Source organism: Scyliorhinus torazame, chromosome 11 (assembly GCF_047496885.1).
Source record: "Scyliorhinus torazame isolate Kashiwa2021f chromosome 11, sScyTor2.1, whole genome shotgun sequence".
Classification (NCBI taxonomy): domain Eukaryota; kingdom Metazoa; phylum Chordata; class Chondrichthyes; order Carcharhiniformes; family Scyliorhinidae; genus Scyliorhinus; species Scyliorhinus torazame.
In genome coordinates, this window is record NC_092717.1 from 247638629 (window position 1) to 247661866 (window position 23238).

General features: G+C 56.0%; 1 protein-coding gene across 1 annotated transcript in view; it reads right to left on the reverse strand.

Annotated features, from left to right (window-relative positions):
* The window catches only part of riok3 (RIO kinase 3 (yeast)), a 76397-nt gene that overhangs the window by 35311 nt on the left and 17848 nt on the right, over nucleotides 1-23238 (reverse strand). The window contains exons 2-3 of the mRNA XM_072468542.1: nucleotides 15237-15358; nucleotides 3287-3429 (exon numbers count right to left, since the gene is read on the reverse strand). Of these exons, the coding sequence (XP_072324643.1) occupies nucleotides 3287-3429; nucleotides 15237-15358 (265 nt within the window). The remainder of the gene's footprint in view (nucleotides 1-3286; nucleotides 3430-15236; nucleotides 15359-23238) is intronic.

A 23238-nucleotide genomic window follows, 5' to 3' on the forward strand; every position in this document is an offset into this window, starting at 1 on the left:
CCATTCAGAATTACCTGGATACAAACGATACGGGTGAGGTATCAGCAGCGGTGGTTTGGGAGACTCTGAAAGCAGTTGTAAGAAGGGAACTAATTTCGATTTGGTCCCACAGAGAAAAGGTGGAACGAGCGGAGAGGGAGAGATTAGTGGAGGAGATACTTCGAGTGGATAGATATGCGGAGGCCCCAGACGCAGAGCTCTTTAGGGAGCGTCGGAAACTACACGCAGAGTTTGAGTTGTTGACCACGGGGAGGGCGGTGGAGCAGTTGAGGAGGGCAAGGGGGGCGGTCTATGAATATGGGGAAAAGGTGAACAGGATGTTGGAGCACCAGCTTAGGAAGAGAGAAGAGGCCAGGGAGATTGGGGGAGTAAGGAATAGGGAGGGTAACATGGTCTTGGACCGGGGGGGGGGGGGGGGGTGAACGACGTTTTAAAAGAATTTTATAGCAAACTATATGAGTTGGAACCACCGCCTGGTGTAGAAGGGATGAGGCAGTTCCTGGATCAGTTGAGGTTTCCGAGGGTGGAGGAGGACCTGGTCGAGGGGCTGGGGGCCCCGATCGAAGCAGAGGAAATTGTTAAAGGGCTGGAGGGCATGCAGTCGGGCAAGGCTCCGGGGCTGGACGGTTACCCGGTAGAATTCTATAAGACGTTCTCAGAGGTGTTGTGCCCGCTGCTGATGAGGACCTCTAATGAGGCTAAAGAGAGTGGAATCCTCCCTCCAACGATGTTGCAGGCTTCGATTTCGCTTATCCTTAAACGAGAAAAAGACCCGGAGCAATGTGGGTCATATAGGCCGATCTCGCTTTTGAATGTAGATGCCAAGCTGCTGGCTAAGATTTTGGCCACTAGGACAGAAGTCTGTGTCCCGGGGGTGATAGGGGAGGATCAAACCGGATTTGTTAAGGGTAGACAGCTCAATGCTAACATTCGGAGGCTTTTGAATGTAATTATGATGCCCTCAGAAGGAGAGGAGGCGGAGGTGGTGGTTGTGATGGACGCGGAGAAGGCTTTTGATCGGGTGGAGTGGGAGTATCTTTGGGAGACGCTGGGAAGGTTTGGGTTTGGGGAGGGCTTCATCGACTGGGTGTGATTGCTCTACCAGGCGCTGGTAGCGAGTGTGTGCACAAACCGGCTGAGGTCGGGGTACTTTAACCTACACCGAGGGACGAGGCAGGGGTGCCCCCTCTTCCCGTTGCTGTTCGCTCTGGCTATAGAGCCGCTGGCCATGGCGCTGAGAGCATCAAGGAAGTGGCCGGGGCTGGTTTGGGGTGGGGTGGAGCACCGGGTTTCACTGTACGCGGACGATCTGCTCTTGTACATCTCGGACCCGGTGGAAGGGATGGGGGAAGTTATGCAGATCTTGGCGGAATTTGGCAGGTTCTCGGGGTACAAATTGAACATGGGAAAAAGTGAATTGTTCGTGATCCAGGCAAGGGGGCAGGAGAGGAGACTGAAGGAGCTGCCACTCAGGATGGTAGAGAGGAGCTTTCGCTACCTGGGAATACAGGTGGCTCGGAAATGGGAGGCATTACACAGGCTCAACCTAACCCAGCTGGTGGAGCAAATGGAGGGGGACTTTAAAAGTTGGGATATGCTCCCGCTACCGCTGGCGGGGAGGGTGCAGACCTTGAAAATGACAGTCCTCCCCAGATTTTGTTTGTCTTCCAGTGCCTCCCCATCTTCATCCCCAAAGCCATTTCAAGCGGGTAAACAAGATTATTTTGGGCTTTGTGTGGGCGAATAAAACCCCGCGGGTGAAGAAAATATTGTTGGAGCGCAGTCGGGGGGAGGGTGGGTTGGCGCTGCTGAACTTCTGCAACTACTACTGGGCAGCGAATATAGCGATGATTAGGAAGTGGGTAATGGGGGAGGGATCGGCATGGGAGCGGATGGAGGCGGCGTCATGTAAAGGCACCAGTTTGGGAACACTGGTAACGGCACCTCTGCCGTTCACACCGGCCCGTTACTCCACTAGCCCGGTGGTGGTGGCGGCATTGAGGATCTGGGGGCAATGGAGGAGGTGTAAGAAGGTGGAGGGTGCGTCAGTCTGGACCCCGATTTGCAATAACCACAGGTTCGCGCCGGGCAGGATAGATGGCGGGTTCTTAAGTTGGCAAAGAGCAGGAATTAGATGGATGGGAGATCTATTCATAGACGGGAGTTTTCCCAGTCTGAAGTCGCTGGAGGACAAGTTCAAGCTGCCGCCGGGGAACGGTTTCAGATATTTACAAGTCCGGGAATTTGAGGAAACAGGCGTTGGCTTTCCCGCTGATCCCGCCACGGCGGATACAGGACAGAGTAGTGTCTGGTACCTGAGTGGGGGAGGGGAAAGTGTCAGATATCTATCAGGAGCTGTTGGAGGCGGAGGAGACCCCGGTGGTGGAGGAACTGAAGGGCAAGTGGGAAGAGGAGCTAGGTGCAGAGTTAGAGGCGGGTCTGTGGGCGGACACCCTAAGCAGGGTTAATTCCTCCTCATCATGTGCCAGGCTCAGTCTAATACAGTTTAAGGTGGTACACCAGGCCCACATGACGAGGATGAGCACGTTTTTCAGGGTAGAAGATAGATGTGCGAGGTGTGCGGGAAGCCCAGCAAACCATGTCCATATGTTTTGGGCATGCCCGAAGCTTGGTGGATTCTGGCAGGGGTTTGCCAGGGCAATGTCCAAGGTGCTAGGTACGCGGGTGGTGCCGAGACCAGAGGTGGCGATCTTTGGAGTGTCAGAAGACGCGGGAGTTCAGGGAGTGAAAGAGGCCGCGTTCTGGCCTTTGCCTCCCTGGTAGCCCGGAGACGGATCCTTTTAATGTGGAGGGACTCGAAGCCCCCAAGCGTGGAGATTTGGGCCAGTGACATGGCTGGGTTTCTCAAGCTGGAGAATGTAAAGTTTGCCTTGAGGGGGTCAATGCTGGGGTTCTCGCGGGGTGGCAGCCGTTCGGCAACTTTCTCGGGGAAAATTAAAATGTCAGCGGAAGCAGCAATCTGAAGAGGGGGGCGGGTAGGTGCAATATGGTTAAGGGATGCACAGAAGGGGTTGGGTGGGAAATGTCTAGTTTACTATGTTGTTGTTTATGTTATTATTGTTTTGTTTGTGATTGTTACAAAAATGTTGCAAATACTTCAATAAAAATATTTTTAAAAAATAAATAAACAGCTTGGAGCAGTTGGGGTGAATGGTCTGTTTCTGTGCGGTCAGTATCATGAAAGCTTTAGCTGTTGTCTTAGAAACCAAACGATTGATGAATTTACAATAGCCACAATGAAAAGTGAGAAGACCTTTACTCATACCTTTGCTGTCACCATTGAATTTATTTTCCTCCCGGCGAAGCTGTGCATCGTATTCACGGTCAAATTCCATCTGTAGCATCTGGGCTAACAGGAGATCACTGGAGGTTTCAGTCCCCTCTCCAATAAGAGCTGTCGGATCAATACTGAACACAAGTGGGGAGATTAACTTTTTGTTTTAAGTGAAATTATAGAAATTACATTTGTATAACAACTTTAATCTGGAAAGTATTCCGAGGTGCTAGACAGGAGTGTAATCAGACAACTACTGATAGTTAGCCAAAAAGGAGATTTTAAGACGCAGGGTTGACTAAATAAGTAGGTTTAAAAGATTATTTTGAAAAGCGAGGTGGAGAGGCAAACATCTTTAAGAAGTTCCAGAGCCGACAGCTGAAGTCAGGCAATGGCGGCAGGAAGAGGAGATAATTAAGAGGCCAGAATTGGAGCAGGGCAGAATGAGGTTTACACAGCAGGAGGTTTGAGAGACAGGAGAGAATTTTATACCGGGCATTGGTGGATCAGGAGCTAGTGTAGGTCAGAGTTCACAGGGGACTTGGTAAAGCCACAGGCAACAGAATCTGGGAGGCTGGTCAGGAGAGTAATAATAATAATCTTTATTTGTGTCACAAGTAGGCTTACATTAACACTGCAATGAAGTTACTGTGAAAATCTCCTAGTCGCCACACTCCGGCGCCTGTTCGGGTACACAGAGGGAGAATTCAGAATGTCCAATTCACCTAACAGCACGTCTTTCGGAACTTGTGGGGGGAAACCGGAGCACCCGGAGGAAACCCACGCAGACACGGGAATGTGCAGACCCCGCACAGACGGGAATTGAAGCTGGGACCCTGGCGCTGTGAAGCAACGCTGCTAACCACTGTGCTGCCCACAACAAAGGCAAGGATCAGATTTTAAGCAAATGAGCTGACGCGGGGTCAGAGACAGGAGGTGGAAGTAGGTATTCTTGGGGTTGGAGAAGATATGGGATGAGAAGCTGGGTCAAGGCCGAATAGGAGGCTAAAGTTACTGACAGGGTGATTCAGCCTCAGGTACTGGCTTAGGAGGGGGGCAAAATTGGTGACAAAACGCTGAAGACAATGACTTTGGATTTCCAATCTTTAGATGAAGGAAATTGTAGCTCATCAAGTATTTATTGTCCTCGTGACCACGTCTACAGTCAGTGTTGGTTGCTCAAGGAACTCCGGCTCAGAGTCGAGCTGGATTCTGAACTTCGGACGCTGTGACACATCAGGGAGAGGGAGGGTTACCTGACGTTTTGTTTCAGGAGGCAGTCACACCCTGTAGATCAAGTATTCAAAGTCGATCAGTGGTCAGGCACAGCAGGGTGTGACTGCAAGTGAAACAGGTAGAGGGATCCTGAATTCAAAAACGGAGGAGTCTTGGCTTTTGACCTTATTGAACAGGTCTGAGATTCTTGCTCCGTGTGTGGACGGGAACAGGGGCTGCAGGAAGGATGAGTAAACTGACCACAGCACCGTGGTACAGGGTGGGGGGAGAGAAAGGACAAGTGGTAATTGTAGGTGATTCTCATTAGGGAGATTGACAGAATCCTTTGTAAGCAGCATCAAGAATCCTGTATGGTATGTTGCTGCTCAGTGCTAAGGTGAGGGACATCTCTGACCTGCGTGAAAGGATATTGGAGTGGGAGGGGGAGGATCCCGTTGTTGTGAACCATGTTGGGACAAACAACACAGGAAAGAGGACTTGTTGGGGAATTATCAGGCACGGGGAACTAAATTAAAGAACTGGTTCTCAAGGGTTAGAATCTCTGGATGACTACCTGAGCAATGTGTGAACTGGCATAGGGAGGAGAAAATTAGAGAAGTAAAAACGTGGCTAAAGGAGTGGTGAGGGAAAGAGTGGTTCCATTTCATGGGGCATTGGCTTCAGTATTGGAACAGGATTGATCTGTACCGTTGGGACAGTCTCCATCCGAACCAATCTGGTACCAGAGTTCTAGCGGAAAGGAGCCGAGTCCACAAAAAGATCAGGCATGATCTTATTGAATGACGCAGTAGACTCGAGAGGCCAGATGGCCCACTCCTGCTCCTAGTCCTTACTTTCTAAGAAAGAGAATATGGGATGGAATATTAGAGAAGGGTGATGTGGTAAATCCTGTTAGACATTTCTCACATTTAGTCATGCAGGATGTAGTTTGTGGTTTATTCAGCGCTGAGGAAGGAATTGCTGCCGTTGTCATGTGAGAGTGCCTTTAAGGAATGGATGTTTACGCAATGTACCTTTAAGAAAATGCAGGGATGTCAGAGTGTGGGTGGAGCTGGGCTTTAGATCAGCCATTTTGCAGTTTTTAGTTGCAGTTTGGAGGAAGAGAGCTTGGGGAGTGTCTGTGTTTTGCAGTGAGCTGGATTTGCTGTGATCTCTGCCATGAAAGACTATCTCTGGATCATTTGGGTGATTTAAACTCATAATAGAAAAGCCTTTAACCTGATGTGATTCTGTTTAAAGGTGTTAAGTCTCTTGGAAGTTTGAAGGAATATTTTGAGGAATTATTTACTGTTGTAATATTTTCGGAGTTATCTTTGAAGGGTTGTTAAGAGATCCAATGTTTATTTAAGATGTTAAGTTGAGTTCATGGAATAAACAGTGTTTGGTGTTTAAAAACCCACGTGTCCATAATTGTAATCCCACACCTAGGGAACAAGCCGTGTGCTAGGAAAAGCAATAAATAGATTAAAGGGGGAGGTTGGTTGAACTCCATGATACATTTTGGGGTTCTGAAAATGCCTCGCCCATAACAATTGGGGGCTCGTCCGGGATAAAAGTCTATCTATTGGATTGGCTTTTGTGATCTTAAAGACAGTGAAGGATTGTTGCTTTTCCGGTGTGGTATTTTAGTTTAAGCGGGGAGTGTGTTGTGGACAATGGCTCTTTCAGAGGCTCAGAAGTTTTTGGGGGTGGAGACTGTCACACGTAGTACTTTACGGACAGAGACGAAAAGCAGACTGTTGGGTCTGGCAAAAACATTGCAGTTAACATTACCTGACAAAATGCGAAAAGATGAGGTAATTATGGCGGTGGTTAAGCATTTAAAGTTGCCTGAGATAGAGTTTGACTCATGGGAAATGGCAAAAATTCAGTTGCAAATTAAACAAATGGAACATGAGAAAGAATTAAAGCGGCTTGAATACGAGAGAGAGTGGAAAAAGAAAGAGATAGAGAGGAAAAAGAAAAGGAGAAGAAAGAACAAAGAAAGAGATAGAGAGGAAAGGGAAAAAGAAAGAGTTTGAACTTCAGAAAATGGCTCTGAAACATGAAAGTCAGTTAAAATTGGCAGACGCAAAGGGACACGTACAGTTGGAGGAGATGGATGAGGATAGTGAGACAGAGCGTCATAGTCGAAGACGTGGTGGGGATCTATTTAAATATGTCCAAGCATTGCCAAGGTTTGACAAGAAGGAGGTAGAAGCCTTTTTCATTTCATTTGAGAAGGTAGCTAAACAAATGCAATGGCCACAGGACATGTGGGTATTACTGATTCAAACAAAGCTGGTAGGTAGGGCTAGTGAAGTGTTTGCATCACGACCGGAGGAGGTATCTGGAACGTATGAGGAGGTGAAAAAACCCATCTTAAGTGCATATGAGCTAGTGCCTGAAGCTTACAGACAAAGGTTTAGAAATTTAAGGAACAAATTTGGTCAAACATACATGGAGTTTGAAAGGCTCAAACAGAGTAATTTTGATAGGTGGATAAGGGCTTTGAAAATAGACCAAACGACACTTCCGGTTGTGGCTATGCCTAGGTAGGTCGCACGTTCGGCAGCTCCCGCCGGGAACGGACTTTTGGGCTCTTCAGAGGGGCCCCAACGGCAATTGTTCGACAGCTTCCAGTGTGGGAAGGTGACAGCAAGGTTCCCCCGACATTATATGGATTGGACCAGGAGTGGAGCGGTTAAAAAAGTGATGCTGGTGCAGCGGAATGTGCGAGGGTGGTAAAGCAAGATGGCGGCGGGTGGAGACCAAGCAGCGTGGGAATTCCTGAAACGCTGCTTTGCGGAGCTGAAGACAGAAATGCTGGCGCCAATGAAGGCGGCGATTGAGAAGCTTGTGGAGACCCAGAAGGCACAAGGGGCGGCAATCCAGGAGGTGCGGCAAAAAGCCTCGGAGAACGAGGATGAGATCTTGGGCCTGGTGGTGAAGGTGGAGGTGCACGAGGCGCTGCACAAGAAGTGGCAGGAAAAATTTGAGGACCTGGAGAATAGGTAGAGTAGGAAGAATCTTTGGATTCTGGTCTCCCTGAAGGAGTGGAGGGGCCCGATGCCGGGCATATACGAGCACGATGCTCAATTCACTGATGGGCGCGTGAGCTTTCCGGAGGCCCCTGGAGCTGGATGGGGCTCAACGGGTCCTAGCAAGGAGACCCAAAGCCAACGAGCCGCCAAGGGCTGTAGTGGTGAGGTTCCACCGCATTATGGACAGAGAGTGTGTCCTGAGATGGGCCAAAAAAGAACGGAGCAGCAGATGGGAGAACACGGAGATCCGAATTTACTAGGACTGGAGTGCGGAGGTGACTAAGAAGAGAGCTGGTTTTAACCGGGCTAAGGTGGTGCTCCATCGGAAGGGGGTGGAAGTACGGGATGCTGCAGCCAGCGCGATTGTGGGTCACGTTCCAAGATCGGCACCGCTATTTTAAAACACCTGATGAGGCATGGAACTTTATCCAGGCTGAAAAGTTGGACTCAAACTGAGGGTTTGTCGTGGGGGGATGTTTATTGTGTTTACTGCGTTTGGGGAATGTTCTTTTTGTTTTGGTGCTGGGTGGGGATGGGTGAATGGATTTGATGTCGGGGCTGTGGGAGAGTGAGGGCGGTGGTGTTGGAGGGGCAGGGCCCCGTGGAGGAAGAGGGGGGGTGGAGGCCTGGGGATGGGGAGTTGGGGTGACGCCGCAAAAAGGAGCTGCGCCAGAGGGGGCGGGGCCAGCTCAGACGGAAAGCGCGGGCTTTTTCCCGCGCTAGGGAAGGATGGGGGTGGGGGCCGGGGGGGGGGGGGGGGGGGGGGGGGGGAACAGTGCTGGAGAGGAGCGCACACTGACTGCCAAGGGATGGGGGGATTCTCACACTGGGGGGTCGATGGAATGGCGGGAGGGGCCGGAGTCAGCAGGAGTCAACTGACTTACGGGAGTGTCATGGGGGGGAGCAAATTGGCTAGATGTGGATCTAGCAGGGAGGAGGGGGGGGGGGGGGAAACTGTGTTGCTACTGCATTGGCCAAAGGTGAGCTGGAAGTAGGAGAGGTGGTCGAGGCGGGGGTCCGCCGCCTGGGGGACTGAAGGGTGCGGGAGGCGCGGGCACGTGGCTGGCCTAGAAAAGGAGTTGGCTAGTCGGCAGGAGGGGGGGGGGCCAGTCGCCCCCTGATCCGGCTGATAACTTGGACTGTGAGGGGCCTGAACGGGCCGGTCAAGAGGGCCCGGGTGTTTGTGCACTTAAAGGGACTGAAGGCAGACGTTGTTATGCTTCAGGAGACACATTTGAAGGTGGCAGATCAGATTAGGCTGAGAAAGGGATGGGTAGGGCAGGTCTTTCATTCAGGGTTGGATGCGAAGAACAGAGGGGTTGCAATACTGGCGGGGAAGCAGGTGTTGTTCGAGGCACTTAATATCGTAGCGGATAATGGAGGTCGATATGTGATGGTGAGTGGTAGGTTGCAGGGGGTGCGGGTGGTACTGGTGAACGTATATGCCCCGAATTGGGATGATGCCGGATTTATAAAACGCATGCGGGGTCAGATCCCGGATCTGGGAGGTAGGGACCAGCGCCCGCTGTGGCGCTTCGATGTTGGACTGTTGGCGGATGAGAGGGTGCGCAGGCGGGTACATTGAAGGATATTTGGAGGCCAACGACAACAGGGAGGTGCAGGTGGGGGTAATCTGGGAGGCGCTGAAGGCGGTGGTCAGGGGAGAGCTAATCTCCATTACGGCCCACAGCGAGAAGAGAGAGTGAAGGGAGACGTTGGTGGGGGAGATTCTAAGGGTAGACAGGAGGTATGCAGAGGCCCCCGAGGAGGGGCTACTTAGGGAACGACGGAACCTCCAGACGGAATTCGACCTGTTGACCACGGGGTAAGCAGAGGCACAGTGGAGGAAAGCGCAGGGGGCGACGTACGAGTATGGGGAGAAGGCTAGTCGGATGCTGGCACATCAGCTTCGTAAGAGGGAGGCAGCGAGGGAGATTGGTGGTGTTAAGGATAGAGGGGGGAATACGGTGCAGAGTGCGGTGAGAATAAACAAGGTATTTAGGGACTTCTATGGGGATCTGTACAGGTCTGAGCCCCAGCGGGGAGGAGGGGATGCGCTGATTGCTAGATCAGCTGAGGTTCCAGAGGGTGGAGGAGGAGGTGGCTGGTTTGCGGGGCGCCGATTGGGCTGGAGGAGCTTGTTAAAGGATTGGGGAGCATGCAGGCGGGGAAGGCCCCGGGGCCGGATGGGTTCCCGGTTGTATTCTACAGGAAATACGTGGACCTGTTGCTAGTGAGGACTTTTAATAAGGCGAGGCAGGGGGGGACCTTGATCCCGACAATGTCCAGGGTGCTGATTTCTTTGATCTTGAAGCGGGATAAGGATCCATTGCAATGTGGGTCGTATAGACTGATCTCGCTCCTCAATGTTGACGCTAAGTTGTTGGCGAAGGTGTTAGCTACGAGAATTGAGGACTGTGTCCTGGGGGTGATTCATGAGGACCAGACGGGATTCGTGAAGGGTAGGCAGCTAAATACAAATATGCAGAGGCTCCTCAATGTGACTATGATGCCCTCGGCAGAGGGCGAAACGGAGGTAGTGGCAGCTATGGACACGGAGAAGGCCTTTGATCGGGTGGCGTGGGAGTATCTTTGGGAAGTGTTGCAGAGGTTTGGGTTCAGGGAGGGGTTCATCAGTTGGGTCAGACTGCTATATAGAGCCCTGGTGGCAAGTGTGGCTACGAACCGGCAGAGGTCGGAGTACTTTCGGCTGTACCGGGGGACGAGACAGGGGTGCCCCTTATCCCCCTTGTTGTTTGCACTGGCAATTGAGCCACTGGCCATGGCACTGAGGGAGTCCAGGAAATGGAGGGGACTGGTCCAGGGGGGAGAGGAACACCGGGTGTCGTTGTATGCCAATGACCTGTTGTTGTATGTTGCGGATCCAGTGGAGGGGATGGCGGAGGTCATGCGGATCCTTCGGGAGTTTGGGGACTTTTCGGGGTATAAACTCAACGTAGGGAAGAGTGAGCTCTTTGTGGTGCACTCAGGAGACCAGGGAAGGGGGATAGACGAGTTACCGCTGAAGAGGGCAGAAAGGTACCTGGGGATACAAGTAGCTAGGAGTTGGGGGGCCCTGCACAAGCTTAATTTGACACGGTTGGTGGAGCAGATGGAGGAGGATTTTAAAAGATGGGATATGATGCCACTCTCACTGGCGAGTAGGGTGCAGTCGGTAAAAGTGACGGTCCTTCCGAGGTTTCTCTGTGTTCCAGTGCCTTCCCATTTTGATCCCCAAGGCCTTTTTCAAATGGGTAAGCAGGAGCATCATGGGATTTGTGTGGGCGAATAAGACCCCCGAGGGTGAAGAGGGTGTTTCTGGAGCGTAGCAGGGACATGGGGGGAGGCTGGCGCTGCCGAATCTGTGCGGCTATTATTGGGCAGCCAATGTGGCGATGATCCGTAAGTGGGTAATGGAGGGAGAGGGGGCTTTTTACTGTTATATGGAGGGTTCTGGGGAAATCCAATGTATAATTTCTATTTGTTGTGTTCTTGTTGCTTGCTTTTTGTTGGGGGGGGGTTTGTTGAAAATTTGTTGAAAAACTTGAATAAATATATTTTAAAAAAAAGAAAATAGACCAAACGCATGAAGCTCCCAGAGAAATTATACTTTTGGAGGAGTTTAAAAATTCAATTCCTGATGCAGTGAGAACTCATGTGGAAGAACAGAGGGTTAAAACTGCGAGATTAGCAGCGGAAATGGCAGATGATTATGAATTAGTTCATAAATCAAAGATTGGTTTCCGACATCAGTTTCAGACGGTGAGGGATAGAAACTGGGGACATGAGAAACACTCAAGTGGTAAAGGTAAAGGTGATCTGGTGGGAGACAATAAAGAGAGTGTACCTCAGATTAAAAAAGAAATCCAGGAGGGTGGAAAAGAAAAGAAAAGTTTCAGATGTTTTCACTGTAATAAACTAGGCCATGTAAAGTCAGTGTTGGTGGTTGAAGAAAAGCACAGGGAAGGCTAATGTGGTAAAACAGGATAAGACAGTGGGGTTTGTTAGAGTGGTAAAGGAAAGCCCAAGGGAAGCGAAGGAGGTGCAAACGATTGTACAGCCTGTTCAAGAAATAATTGTTAAGAAGGTGCCAGATGTATTTAAAGAATTTACTTGTGTGGGTAAAGTTTACTCATGTGTATCAGGAGGAGCAGGTAAAGAAATCACAATTTTAAGAGATGCAGGGGCTCGTCAATCGTTAATGGTAAGAGATGAGGAATTATGTAATTTGGGAAGAATGTTGCCAGAAAAGGTGGTGATATGTGGAATTCAGGGTGAGAGGAGTAGCCATTATATAAGGTAAGGTTGGAAAGTCCAGTGAAGAGTGGTGAAGTGGTAGTAGGAGTAATAGATAAACTATCTTGTCCAGGAATACAGTTTATCTTGGGTGATGAAATAGCTGGATCGCAGGTGGGAGTGATGCCTACTGTGGTTGATAAGCCAGTGGAAAATCAAACAACTGAAGGGTTGAAGGACGAATATCCTGGGATTTTTCCGGATTGTGTAGTAACAAGGTCGCAAAGTCACAGGTTAAGACAAGAAGAGAAATCAAAGAGTGAAGATGAAGTTGAAGTCCAATTATCAGAAACAATTTTTGATCAGATGGTTGAAAAAGAACAAGAACAGGTGGAGGATGAGGTGGATATTTTTAGTTCAGGAAAATTGGCGGAGTTACAACAGAAAGATGTAGAAATAAAACGGATATATCAGAAAGCATATACGGAAGAGGAATCTGAGAGTATACCAGAGTGTTATTACCGTAAAAATGATGTCTTGATGAGAAAATGGAGACCTGTACATATGCAGGCAGATGAAAAGTGGGCAGAAGTTCATCAAGTAGTATTGCCGGTAGGGTATAGAAAGGAGGTGTTGCGAGTTGCACATGAGGTACCAGTGGGAGGTCATTTGGGAATAAGGAAAACTCAAGCTAAAATCCAGAAATATTTTTATTGGCCTGGACTACATAAAGATATAGTTAAATTTTGTCAATCATGTCACACATGTCAACTGATAGGGAAACCTCAAGCAGTGATAAAACCAGCGCCCTTACTACCCATTCCAGCATTTGAGGAACCTTTTACGAGAGTCATAATTGATTGTGTAGGACCGCTTCCTAAAACAAAAAGTGGGAATCAATATCTTTTGACTATAATGGATGTGTCTACTAAGTTTCTAGAGGCCATTCCAGTACCTAATATTACAGCTAAAAGGATTGTGGAGGAGTTACATGCATTCTGTACTAGATATGGACTACCCACAGAAATTCAATCGGATCAAGGATCAAGTTTTACTTCAAAGTTATGGATAGCTTAGGAATAAAACAATTTAAATCAACTGCGTACCATCCAGAATCGCAGGGAGCGTTAGAAAGGTGGCATTAGACCATAAAGACAATGTTGAGGGCGTATTGTCAAGATCATCCAGAGGATTGGGATAAAGGAATTCCATTCGTATTGTTTGCAATTAGCGATGCACCTAATGAGTCTACCAAATCTAGTCCTTTTGAACTCATTTTTGGTCATGAGGTAAGAGGACCACTTAAATTGATTAAGGGAAAATTGGTGGGCGAGAAATCGGAAATTACACTATTGGATTGCGTGCCAAATTTTAGGGAACGATTAAATAGAGGTGAATTGGCTAGACAACATTTGAAAGTAGCACAAAATGTGATGAAACGGGTAGCGGACAAGAAATCCAAAGTTTGTAGTTTTGCCAGTGGGGATAAAGTTTTAGAGTTGTTACCAGTGGTAGGGGAGCCTTTAAAAGCTAGGTTTTGTGGACCGTATCAGATTGAAAGGAAATTAAGTGAGGTGAATTATGTGATTAAAAACACCAGATAGAAGGAAGACTCACCGAGTGTGTCATGTGAATATGCTTAAAAGGTACTTTGAAAGGGAAGGAGAGAAAAAGGAGGCTTTAATGATTCTAACTCAAAGTGACAAACCAAATCCTGATGTCTGTGAATTTGACATACCTCAAATTAAATTGGAAAATGTGGATGTTCTTAAAAATTGGGATGAATTGTTAAGTTACCTTCCAGAGGAAAAACAAACTGACCTGAAAGAGTTATTGATATCACATGGGCATGTTTGTAGAGATAAATTGGGAAGTACTAAAATGACTATACATGATGTAGATGTGGGAAATGCTGTTCCTATCAAACAACATCCATATAGACTTAATCCTTTAAAATTGGCACAGGTTAACAAAGAGATTGAGAGTATGCTTACAAATGGCATAATTGAAGTAGGTTGCAACCAATGGAGCTCACCCATAGTGATGGTACCTAAACCAGACGGTACCCAACGGTTGTGTGTGGACTATCGAAAGGTGAATGCAGTTACAAGAATGGACTCTTATCCTATCCCACGTTTGGAGGATTGCATTGAGAAAGTGGGACAATCTGCTTTTATTTCCACCTTCCAGACATGGAAAGAACATTTAAAACATCGTATGGAGTTCTTCGATCAACTTCAGGAGGCGGGTTTGGTGATGAACCTAGCCGAAAGTGAATTTGGAGAAGCCCGAATCACTTTCCTTGCGGAGTTTCCGATACCCTCAAGACGAAGGGAAATAATGCGATCTCTTAGTATGAATGAATTTGATCGAACCTTTGTGCAAATGATTTGTAGTGTGATTACTCCATTGATGTACTTGCTGAAGAAACCTCAAATTCCAATGGACAGCGGAGTTTCAAAAGGCTGCCTGGGAGCTGTGATCACCAATTGGAGAATTGCAAGGGACTCTGTGGTCAGATTGAACTAAATTATCTGATTCAGAAGAGAAATGCCGAGGAGTAGAGGAATGGATGAATCGTGCAGAGACTTTCTTGTTCAAAGAGACTGTCAATCGAGAAGGATTTCGGTTGGAGGAAGAAGAGCAAAGAAAAATGGACTATATTATTATACCCGTTTGAGTGCGTTGTTTTCTTTAAATGAAAATGTTTATTTATTATGTGCATTTCTTAGTGGATGGTGGAAAAGTAAAAAATGAAACCATCTTGCAGTTGATGGTTTATTTATTTTTTCTTGGGGGGGCGGGGGGGAGGTGTCATATGAGTGCCTTTAAGAAATGGATGTTTACGCAATGTACCTTTAAGAAAATGCAGTGATGTCAGAGTGTGGGTGGAGCTGGGCTTTAGATCAGCCATTTTGCAGTTTTTAGTTGCAGTTCGGAGGAAAAGAGCTTGGGGAGTCTCTGTGTTTTGCAGTGAGCTGGATTTGCTGTGATCTCTGCCATGAAAGACTATCTCTGGATCATTTGGGTGATTTAAACTCATAATAGAAAAGCCTTTAACCTGATGTGATTCTGTTTAAAGGTGTTAAGTCTCTTGGAAGTTTGAAGGAACATTTTGAGGAATTATTTACTGTTGTAATATTTTTGGAGTTATCTTTGAAGTAAGGGGTGTTAAAAGATCCAATGCTTATTTAAGATGTTAAGTTGAGTTCATGGAATAAACATTGTTTTGTGTTTAAAAATCCACATGTCCATAATTGTAATCCCACACCTAGGGAACAAGCCGTGTGCTAGGAAAAGCAACAAATACATTAATGGGGAGGTTGGTTGAACTCCATGATACATTTTGGGGTTCTAAAAGCACCTCGCCCACAACACAATGAACAAAATTAAACTCATCGTTTGCAGGCCCCACATTAACATTTCAGTAAGAGCTTGTCACATACCCAATGACATGAGGGAATGCTGCATTCTCGTCCTGTTGCTGCAGTTCTTTAGCAAGCTCTTCACTCATTACATCAGAAAGAGAGCAGGGAGTTACTGTGGAAAGTGGCGATCCCCAAGGACACTGGAAACAAATTCAAAGCATTTAAGGAACCGTGTCTCCATCAACAACCACTTAATGACAATAATACTCGTGTAAAAACCCTGCCTCCTACATCTCTGCATTCATTCTGATCCACAGCCTAGGGTTAAACGTACTGGTTTCGATGCACCAACCCACTGTTATAAATAGCACAAGATGACTAACATCAAACATAAAAGGAACATCTTTGACAACACAAATAGATTGTTTTTACTCCCACGAGATGATACAGCTATTACTGGGAGAGTGGAGACACTATGAAGTGTCAGGCATCATGAGATGTGGAGGAAGCTCGATAAGTCAGCTGCTCTTTTCCGGACTCTTGATTTTCTGCATTTGCAATCTGCTAGATTTAGCAATTCCCCGAGAGTCACATTGATGTTGTGAAAGGAACTTTGCTGATCTGAGGAGAAATGCAAGCACCCTGGGGCTGTTCCATTTAGAGTGTGCGCAAAAGCAAGTGAAGAGGAGCGCAGAAGGGACAGAGGTGGCAGGGGAAGCGGCGGAGCAGGAGGGATAGAGAAGAGGGCACCGAGTGAGACAGAGGGGGAGGGGACTGAGCGAGGGCGTGATAAGAGAGGGGGACGGAGCGAGGGCGTGATAAGAGAGGGGGACGGAGCGAGGGCGAGCTAGAGGGGGGGACGGAGCGAGGGCGAGCTAGAGGGGGGGGACGGAGCGAGGGCGAGCTAGAGGGGGGGACGGAGCGAGGGCGAGCTAGAGGGGGGGGACGGAGCGAGGGCGAGCTAGAGGGGGGGGACGGAGCGAGGGCGAGCTAGAGGGGGGGGACGGAGCGAGGGCGAGCTAGAGGGGGGGGACGGAGCGAGGGCGAGCTAGAGGGGGGGGACGGAGCGAGGGCGAGCTAGAGGGGGGGGACGGAGCGAGGGCGAGCTAGAGGGGGGGGACGGAGCGAGGGCGAGCTAGAGGGGGGGGACGGAGCGAGGGCGAGCTAGAGGGGGGGGACGGAGCGAGGGCGAGCTAGAGGGGGGGGACGGAGCGAGGGCGAGCTAGAGGGGGGGGACGGAGCGAGGGCGAGCTAGAGGGGGGGGACGGAGCGAGGGCGAGCTAGAGGGGGGGGACGGAGCGAGGGCGAGCTAGAGGGGGGGGACGGAGCGAGGGCGAGCTAGAGGGGGGGGACGGAGCGAGGGCGAGCTAGAGGGGGGGGACGGAGCGAGGGCGAGCTAGAGGGGGGGGACGGAGCGAGGGCGAGCTAGAGGGGGGGGACGGAGCGAGGGCGAGCTAGAGGGGGGGGACGGAGCGAGGGCGAGCTAGAGGGGGGGGACGGAGCGAGGGCGAGCTAGAGGGGGGGGACGGAGCGAGGGCGAGCTAGAGGGGGGGGACGGAGCGAGGGCGAGCTAGAGGGGGGGGACGGAGCGAGGGCGAGCTAGAGGGGGGGGACGGAGCGAGGGCGAGCTAGAGGGGGGGGACGGAGCGAGGGCGAGCTAGAGGGGGGGGACGGAGCGAGGGCGAGCTAGAGGGGGGGGACGGAGCGAGGGCGAGCTAGAGGGGGGGGACGGAGCGAGGGCGAGCTAGAGGGGGGGGACGGAGCGAGGGCGAGCTAGAGGGGGGGGACGGAGCGAGGGCGAGCTAGAGGGGGGGGACGGAGCGAGGGCGAGCTAGAGGGGGGGGACGGAGCGAGGGCGAGCTAGAGGGGGGGGACGGAGCGAGGGCGAGCTAGAGGGGGGGGACGGAGCGAGGGCGAGCTAGAGGGGGGGGACGGAGCGAGGGCGAGCTAGAGGGGGGGGACGGAGCGAGGGCGAGCTAGAGGGGGGGGGACGGAGCGAGGGCGAGCTAGAGGGGGGGGACGGAGCGAGGGCGAGCTAGAGGGGGGGGACGGAGCGAGGGCGAGCTAGAGGGGGGGGACGGAGCGAGGGCGAGCTAGAGGGGGGGGACGGAGCGAGGGCGAGCTAGAGGGGGGGGACGGAGCGAGGGCGAGCTAGAGGGGGGGGACGGAGCGAGGGCGAGCTAGAGGGGGGGGACGGAGCGAGGGCGAGCTAGAGGGGGGGGACGGAGCGAGGGCGAGCTAGAGGGGGGGGACGGAGCGAGGGCGAGCTAGAGGGGGGGGACGGAGCGAGGGCGAGCTAGAGGGGGGGGACGGAGCGAGGGCGAGCTAGAGGGGGGGGACGGAGCGAGGGCGAGCTAGAGGGGGGGGACGGAGCGAGGGCGAGCTAGAGGGGGGGGACGGAGCGAGGGCGAGCTAGAGGGGGGGGACGGAGCGAGGGCGAGCTAGAGGGGGGGGACGGAGCGAGGGCGAGCTAGAGGGGGGGGACGGAGCGAGGGCGAGCTAGAGGGGGGGGACGGAGCGAGGGCGAGCTAGAGGGGGGGGACGGAGCGAGGGCGAGCTAGAGGGGGGGGACGGAGCGAGGGCGAGCTAGAGGGGGGGGACGGAGCGAGGGCGAGCTAGAGGGGGGGGACGGAGCGAGGGCGAGCTAGAGGGGGGGGACGGAGCGAGGGCGAGCTAGAGGGGGGGGACGGAGCGAGGGCGAGCTAGAGGGGGGGGACGGAGCGAGGGCGAGCTAGAGGGGGGCTAGAGGGGGGGGACGGAGCGAGGGCGAGCTAGAGGGGGGGGACGGAGCGAGGGCGAGCTAGAGGGGGGGGACGGAGCGAGGGCGAGCTAGAGGGGGGGACGGAGCGAGGGCGAGCTAGAGGGGGGGGACGGAGCGAGGGCGAGCTAGAGGGGGGGGACGGAGCGAGGGCGAGCTAGAGGGGGGGGACGGAGCGAAGGGGCGAGCTAGAGGGGGGGGGGGACGGAGCGAGGGCGAGCTAGAGGGGGGGGACGGAGCGAGGGCGAGCTAGAGGGGGGGGACGGAGCGAGGGCGAGCTAGAGGGGGGGGACGGAGCGAGGGCGAGCTAGAGGGGGGGGGACGGAGCGAGGGCGAGCTAGAGGGGGGGGACGGAGCGAGGGCGAGCTAGAGGGGGGGGACGGAGCGAGGGCGAGCTAGAGGGGGGGGACGGAGCGAGGGCGAGCTAGAGGGGGGGGACGGAGCGAGGGCGAGCTAGAGGGGGGGACGGAGCGAGGGCGAGCTAGAGGGGGGGGACGGAGCGAGGGCGAGCTAGAGGGGGGGGACGGAGCGAGGGCGAGCTAGAGGGGGGGGACGGAGCGAGGGCGAGCTAGAGGGGGGGGACGGAGCGAGGGCGAGCTAGAGGGGGGGGACGGAGCGAGGGCGAAGCTAGAGGGGGGGGACGGAGCGAGGGCGAGCTAGAGGGGGGGGACGGAGCGAGGGCGAGCTAGAGGGGGGGGACGGAGCGAGGGCGAGCTAGAGGGGGGGGACGGAGCGAGGGCGAGCTAGAGGGGGGGGGACGGAGCGAGGGCGAGCTAGAGGGGGGGGACGGAGCGAGGGCGAGCTAGAGGGGGGGACGGAGCGAGGGCGAGCTAGAGGGGGGGGACGGAGCGAGGGCGAGCTAGAGGGGGGGGACGGAGCGAGGGCGAGCTAGAGGGGGGGGACGGAGCGAGGGCGAGCTAGAGGGGGGGACGGAGCGAGGGCGAGCTAGAGGGGGGGGGACGGAGCGAGGGCGAGCTAGAGGGGGGGGACGGAGCGAGGGCGAGCTAGAGGGGGGGGACGGAGCGAGGGCGAGCTAGAGGGGGGGACGGAGCGAGGGCGAGCTAGAGGGGGGGGACGGAGCGAGGGCGAGCTAGAGGGGGGGGACGGAGCGAGGGCGAGCTAGAGGGGGGGGACGGAGCGAGGGCGAGCTAGAGGGGGGGGACGGAGCGAGGGCGAGCTAGAGGGGGGGGACGGAGCGAGGGCGAGCTAGAGGGGGGGGGACGGAGCGAGGGCGAGCTAGAGGGGGGGGACGGAGCGAGGGCGAGCTAGAGGGGGGGGACGGAGCGAGGGCGAGCTAGAGGGGGGGGACGGAGCGAGGGCGAGCTAGAGGGGGGGGACGGAGCGAGGGCGAGCTAGAGGGGGGGGACGGAGCGAGGGCGAGCTAGAGGGGGGGGACGGAGCGAGGGCGAGCTAGAGGGGGGGGACGGAGCGAGGCGAGCTAGAGGGGGGGGACGGAGCGAGGGCGAGCTAGAGGGGGGGGACGGAGCGAGGGCGAGCTAGAGGGGGGGGACGGAGCGAGGCGAGCTAGAGGGGGGGGACGGAGCGAGGGCGAGCTAGAGGGGGGGGACGGAGCGAGGGCGAGCTAGAGGGGGGGGACGGAGCGAGGGCGAGCTAGAGGGGGGGGACGGAGCGAGGGCGAGCTAGAGGGGGGGGACGGAGCGAGGGCGAGCTAGAGGGGGGGGACGGAGCGAGGGCGAGACAGAGGGGGGGGACGGGAGGCCGAGGGCGAGACAGAGGGGGGGGACCCGGCGAGCGACAGAGGGGGGGACCGGCGAGACAGAGGGGGGGACCCGGCGAGACAGAGGGGGGGGACCCGGCGAGACAGAGGGGGGGGACCCGGCGAGACAGAGGGGGGGACCCGGCGAGACAGAGGGGGGGACCCGGCGAGACAGAGGGGGGGACCCGGCGAGACAGAGGGGGGGACCCGGCGAGACAGAGGGGGGGACCCGGCGAGACAGAGGGGGGGACCGGCGAGACAGAGGGGGGGACCCGGCGAGGACAGAGGGGGGGACCCGGCGAGACAGAGGGGGGGGACCCGGCGAGACAGAGGGGGGGACCCGGCGAGACAGAGGGGGGGGACCCGGCGAGACAGAGGGGGGGACCCGGCGAGACAGAGGGGGGGGACCCGGCGAGACAGAGGGGGGGACCCGGCGAGACAGAGGGGGGGACCCGGCGAGACAGAGGGGGGGACCCGGCGAGACAGAGGGGGGGACCCGGCGAGACAGAGGGGGGGGACCCGGCGAGACAGAGGGGGGGACCCGGCGAGACAGAGGGGGGGGACCCGGCGAGACAGAGGGGGGGACCCGGCGAGACAGAGGGGGGGACCCGGCGAGACAGAGAGGGGGGGACCCGGCGAGACAGAGGGGGGGACCGGCGAGACAGAGGGGGGGACCGGCGAGACAGAGGGGGGGGACCGGCGAGACAGAGGGGGGGGACCCGGCGAGACAGAGGGGGGGACCCGGCGAGACAGAGGGGGGGACCCGGCGAGACAGAGGGGGGGACCCGGCGAGACAGAGGGGGGGACCCGGCGAGACAGAGGGGGACCCGCGAGACAGAGGGGGGGACCCGGCGAGACAGAGGGGGGGACCCGGCGAGACAGAGGGGGGGACCCGGCGAGACAGAGGGGGGGACCGGCGAGACAGAGGGGGGACCCGGCGAGACAGAGGGGGGGACCCGGCGAGACAGAGGGGGGGACCCGGCGAGACAGAGGGGGGGACCCGGCGAGACAGAGGGGGGGGACCCGGCGAGACAGAGGGGGGGACCGGCGAGACAGAGGGGGGGACCCGGCGAGACAGAGGGGGGGACCCGGCGAGACAGAGGGGGGGACCCGGCGAGACAGAGGGGGGACCCGGCGAGACAGAGGGGGGGGACCCGGCGAGACAGAGGGGGGACCCGGCGAGACAGAGAGGGGGGGACCCGGCGAGACAGAGGGGGGGACCCGGCGAGACAGAGGGGGGGACCCGGCGAGACAGAGGGGGGGACCGGGCGAGACAGAGAGGGGGACCGGGCGAGACAGAGAGGGGGACCCGGCGAGACAGAGAGGGGGACCGGGCGAGACAGAGAGGGGGACCGAGGGAGAGCGAGACAGAGAGGGGGACCGAGGGAGAGCGAGCTAGAGAGGGGGGACCCGGGGAGAGCGAGCTAGAGAGGGGGGACCGAGGGAGAGCGAGCTAGAGAGGGGGACCGAGGAGAGCGAGCTAGAGAGGGGGACCGAGGGAGAGCGAGCTAGAGAGGGGGACCGAGGGAGAGCGAGCTAGAGAGGGGGACCGAGGGAGAGCGAGCTAGAGAGGGGGGACCCGAGGGAGAGCGAGCTAGAGAGGGGGACCGAGGAGAGCGAGCTAGAGAGGGGGACCGGGAGAGGAGCTGAGAGGGGACCGAGGGAGAGCGAGCTAGAGAGGGGGACCGCGGGAGAGCGAGCTAGAGAGGGGACCGAGGGAGAGCGAGCTAGAGAGGGGGACCGAGGGAGAGCGAGCTAGAGAGGGGGGACCGAGCGGAGAGCGAGCTAGAGAGGGGGGACCGAGGGAGAGCGAGCTAGAGAGGGGGACCGAGGGAGAGCGAGCTAGAGAGGGGGGACCGAGGGAGAGCGAGCTAGAGAGGGGGGACCGAGGAGAGCGAGCTAGAGAGGGGGGACCGAGGGAGAGCGAGCTAGAGAGGGGGACCGAGGGAGAGCGAGCTAGAGAGGGGGACCGAGGGAGAGCGAGCTAGAGAGGGGGACCGAGGGAGAGCGAGCTAGAGAGGGGGGACCGAGGGAGAGCGAGCTAGAGGGGGGACCGAGGAGAGCGAGCTAGAGAGGGGGACCGAGGGAGAGCGAGCTAGAGAGGGGGACCGAGGGAGAGCGAGCTAGAGAGGGGGACCGAGGGAGAGCGAGCTAGAGAGGGGGACCGAGGGAGAGCGAGCTAGAGAGGGGGACCGAGGGAGAGCGAGCTAGAGAGGGGGACCGAGGGAGAGCGAGCTAGAGAGGGGGACCGAGGGAGAGCGAGCTAGAGAGGGGGACCGAGGAGAGCGAGCTAGAGAGGGGGACCGAGGGAGAGCGAGCTAGAGAGGGGGACCGAGGGAGAGCGAGCTAGAGAGGGGGACCGAGGGAGAGCGAGCTAGAGAGGGGGACCGAGGGAGAGCGAGCTAGAGAGGGGGACCGAGGGAGAGCGAGCTAGAGAGGGGGACCGAGGGAGAGCGAGCTAGAGAGGGGACCGAGGAGAGCGAGCTAGAGAGGGGGACCGAGGAGAGCGAGCTAGAGAGGGGGACCGAGGGAGAGCGAGCTAGAGAGGGGGACCGAGGGAGAGCGAGCTAGAGAGGGGGACCGAGGGAGAGCGAGCTAGAGAGGGGGACCGAGGGAGAGCGAGCTAGAGAGGGGGACCGAGGGAGAGCGAGCTAGAGAGGGGGACCGAGGAGAGCGAGCTAGAGAGGGGGACCGAGGGAGAGCGAGCTAGAGAGGGGGACCCGAGGGAGAGCGAGCTAGAGAGGGGGACCGAGGGAGAGCGAGCTAGAGAGGGGGACCGAGGGAGAGCGAGCTAGAGAGGGGGACCGAGGGAGAGCGAGCTAGAGAGGGGGACCGAGGGAGAGCGAGCTAGAGAGGGGGACCGAGGGATGAGCGAGCTAGAGAGGGGGACCGAGGGAGAGCGAGCTAGAGAGGGGGACCGAGGGAGAGCGAGCTAGAGAGGGGGACCGAGGGAGAGCGAGCTAGAGAGGGGGACCGAGGGAGAGCGAGCTAGAGAGGGGGACCGAGGGAGAGCGAGCTAGAGAGGGGGGACCGAGGAGAGCGAGCTAGAGAGGGGGACCGAGGGAGAGCGAGCTAGAGAGGGGGACCGAGGGAGAGCGAGCTAGAGAGGGGGACGAGGGAGAGCGAGCTAGAGAGGGGGACCGAGGGAGAAGCGAGCTAGAGAGGGGGACCGAGGGAGAGCGAGCTAGAGAGGGGGACCGAGGGAGAGCGAGCTAGAGAGGGGGACCGAGGGAGAGCGAGCTAGAGAGGGGACCGAGGGAGAGCGAGCTAGAGAGGGGGGACCGAGGGAGAGCGAGCTAGAGAGGGGGACCGAGGGAGAGCGAGCTAGAGAGGGGGACCGAGGGAGAGCGAGCTAGAGAGGGGGACCGAGGGAGAGCGAGCTAGAGAGGGGGACGAGGGAGAGCGAGCTAGAGAGGGGGACGCGAGGGGAGAGCGAGCTAGAGAGGGGGACGAGGAGAGCGAGCTAGAGAGGGGGGACCGAGGGAGAGCGAGCTAGAGAGGGGGACCGACGGGAGAGCGAGCTAGAGAGGGGGACCGAGGAGAGCGAGCTAGAGAGGGGGACCGAGGGAGAGCGAGCTAGAGAGGGGGACCGAGGGAGAGCGAGC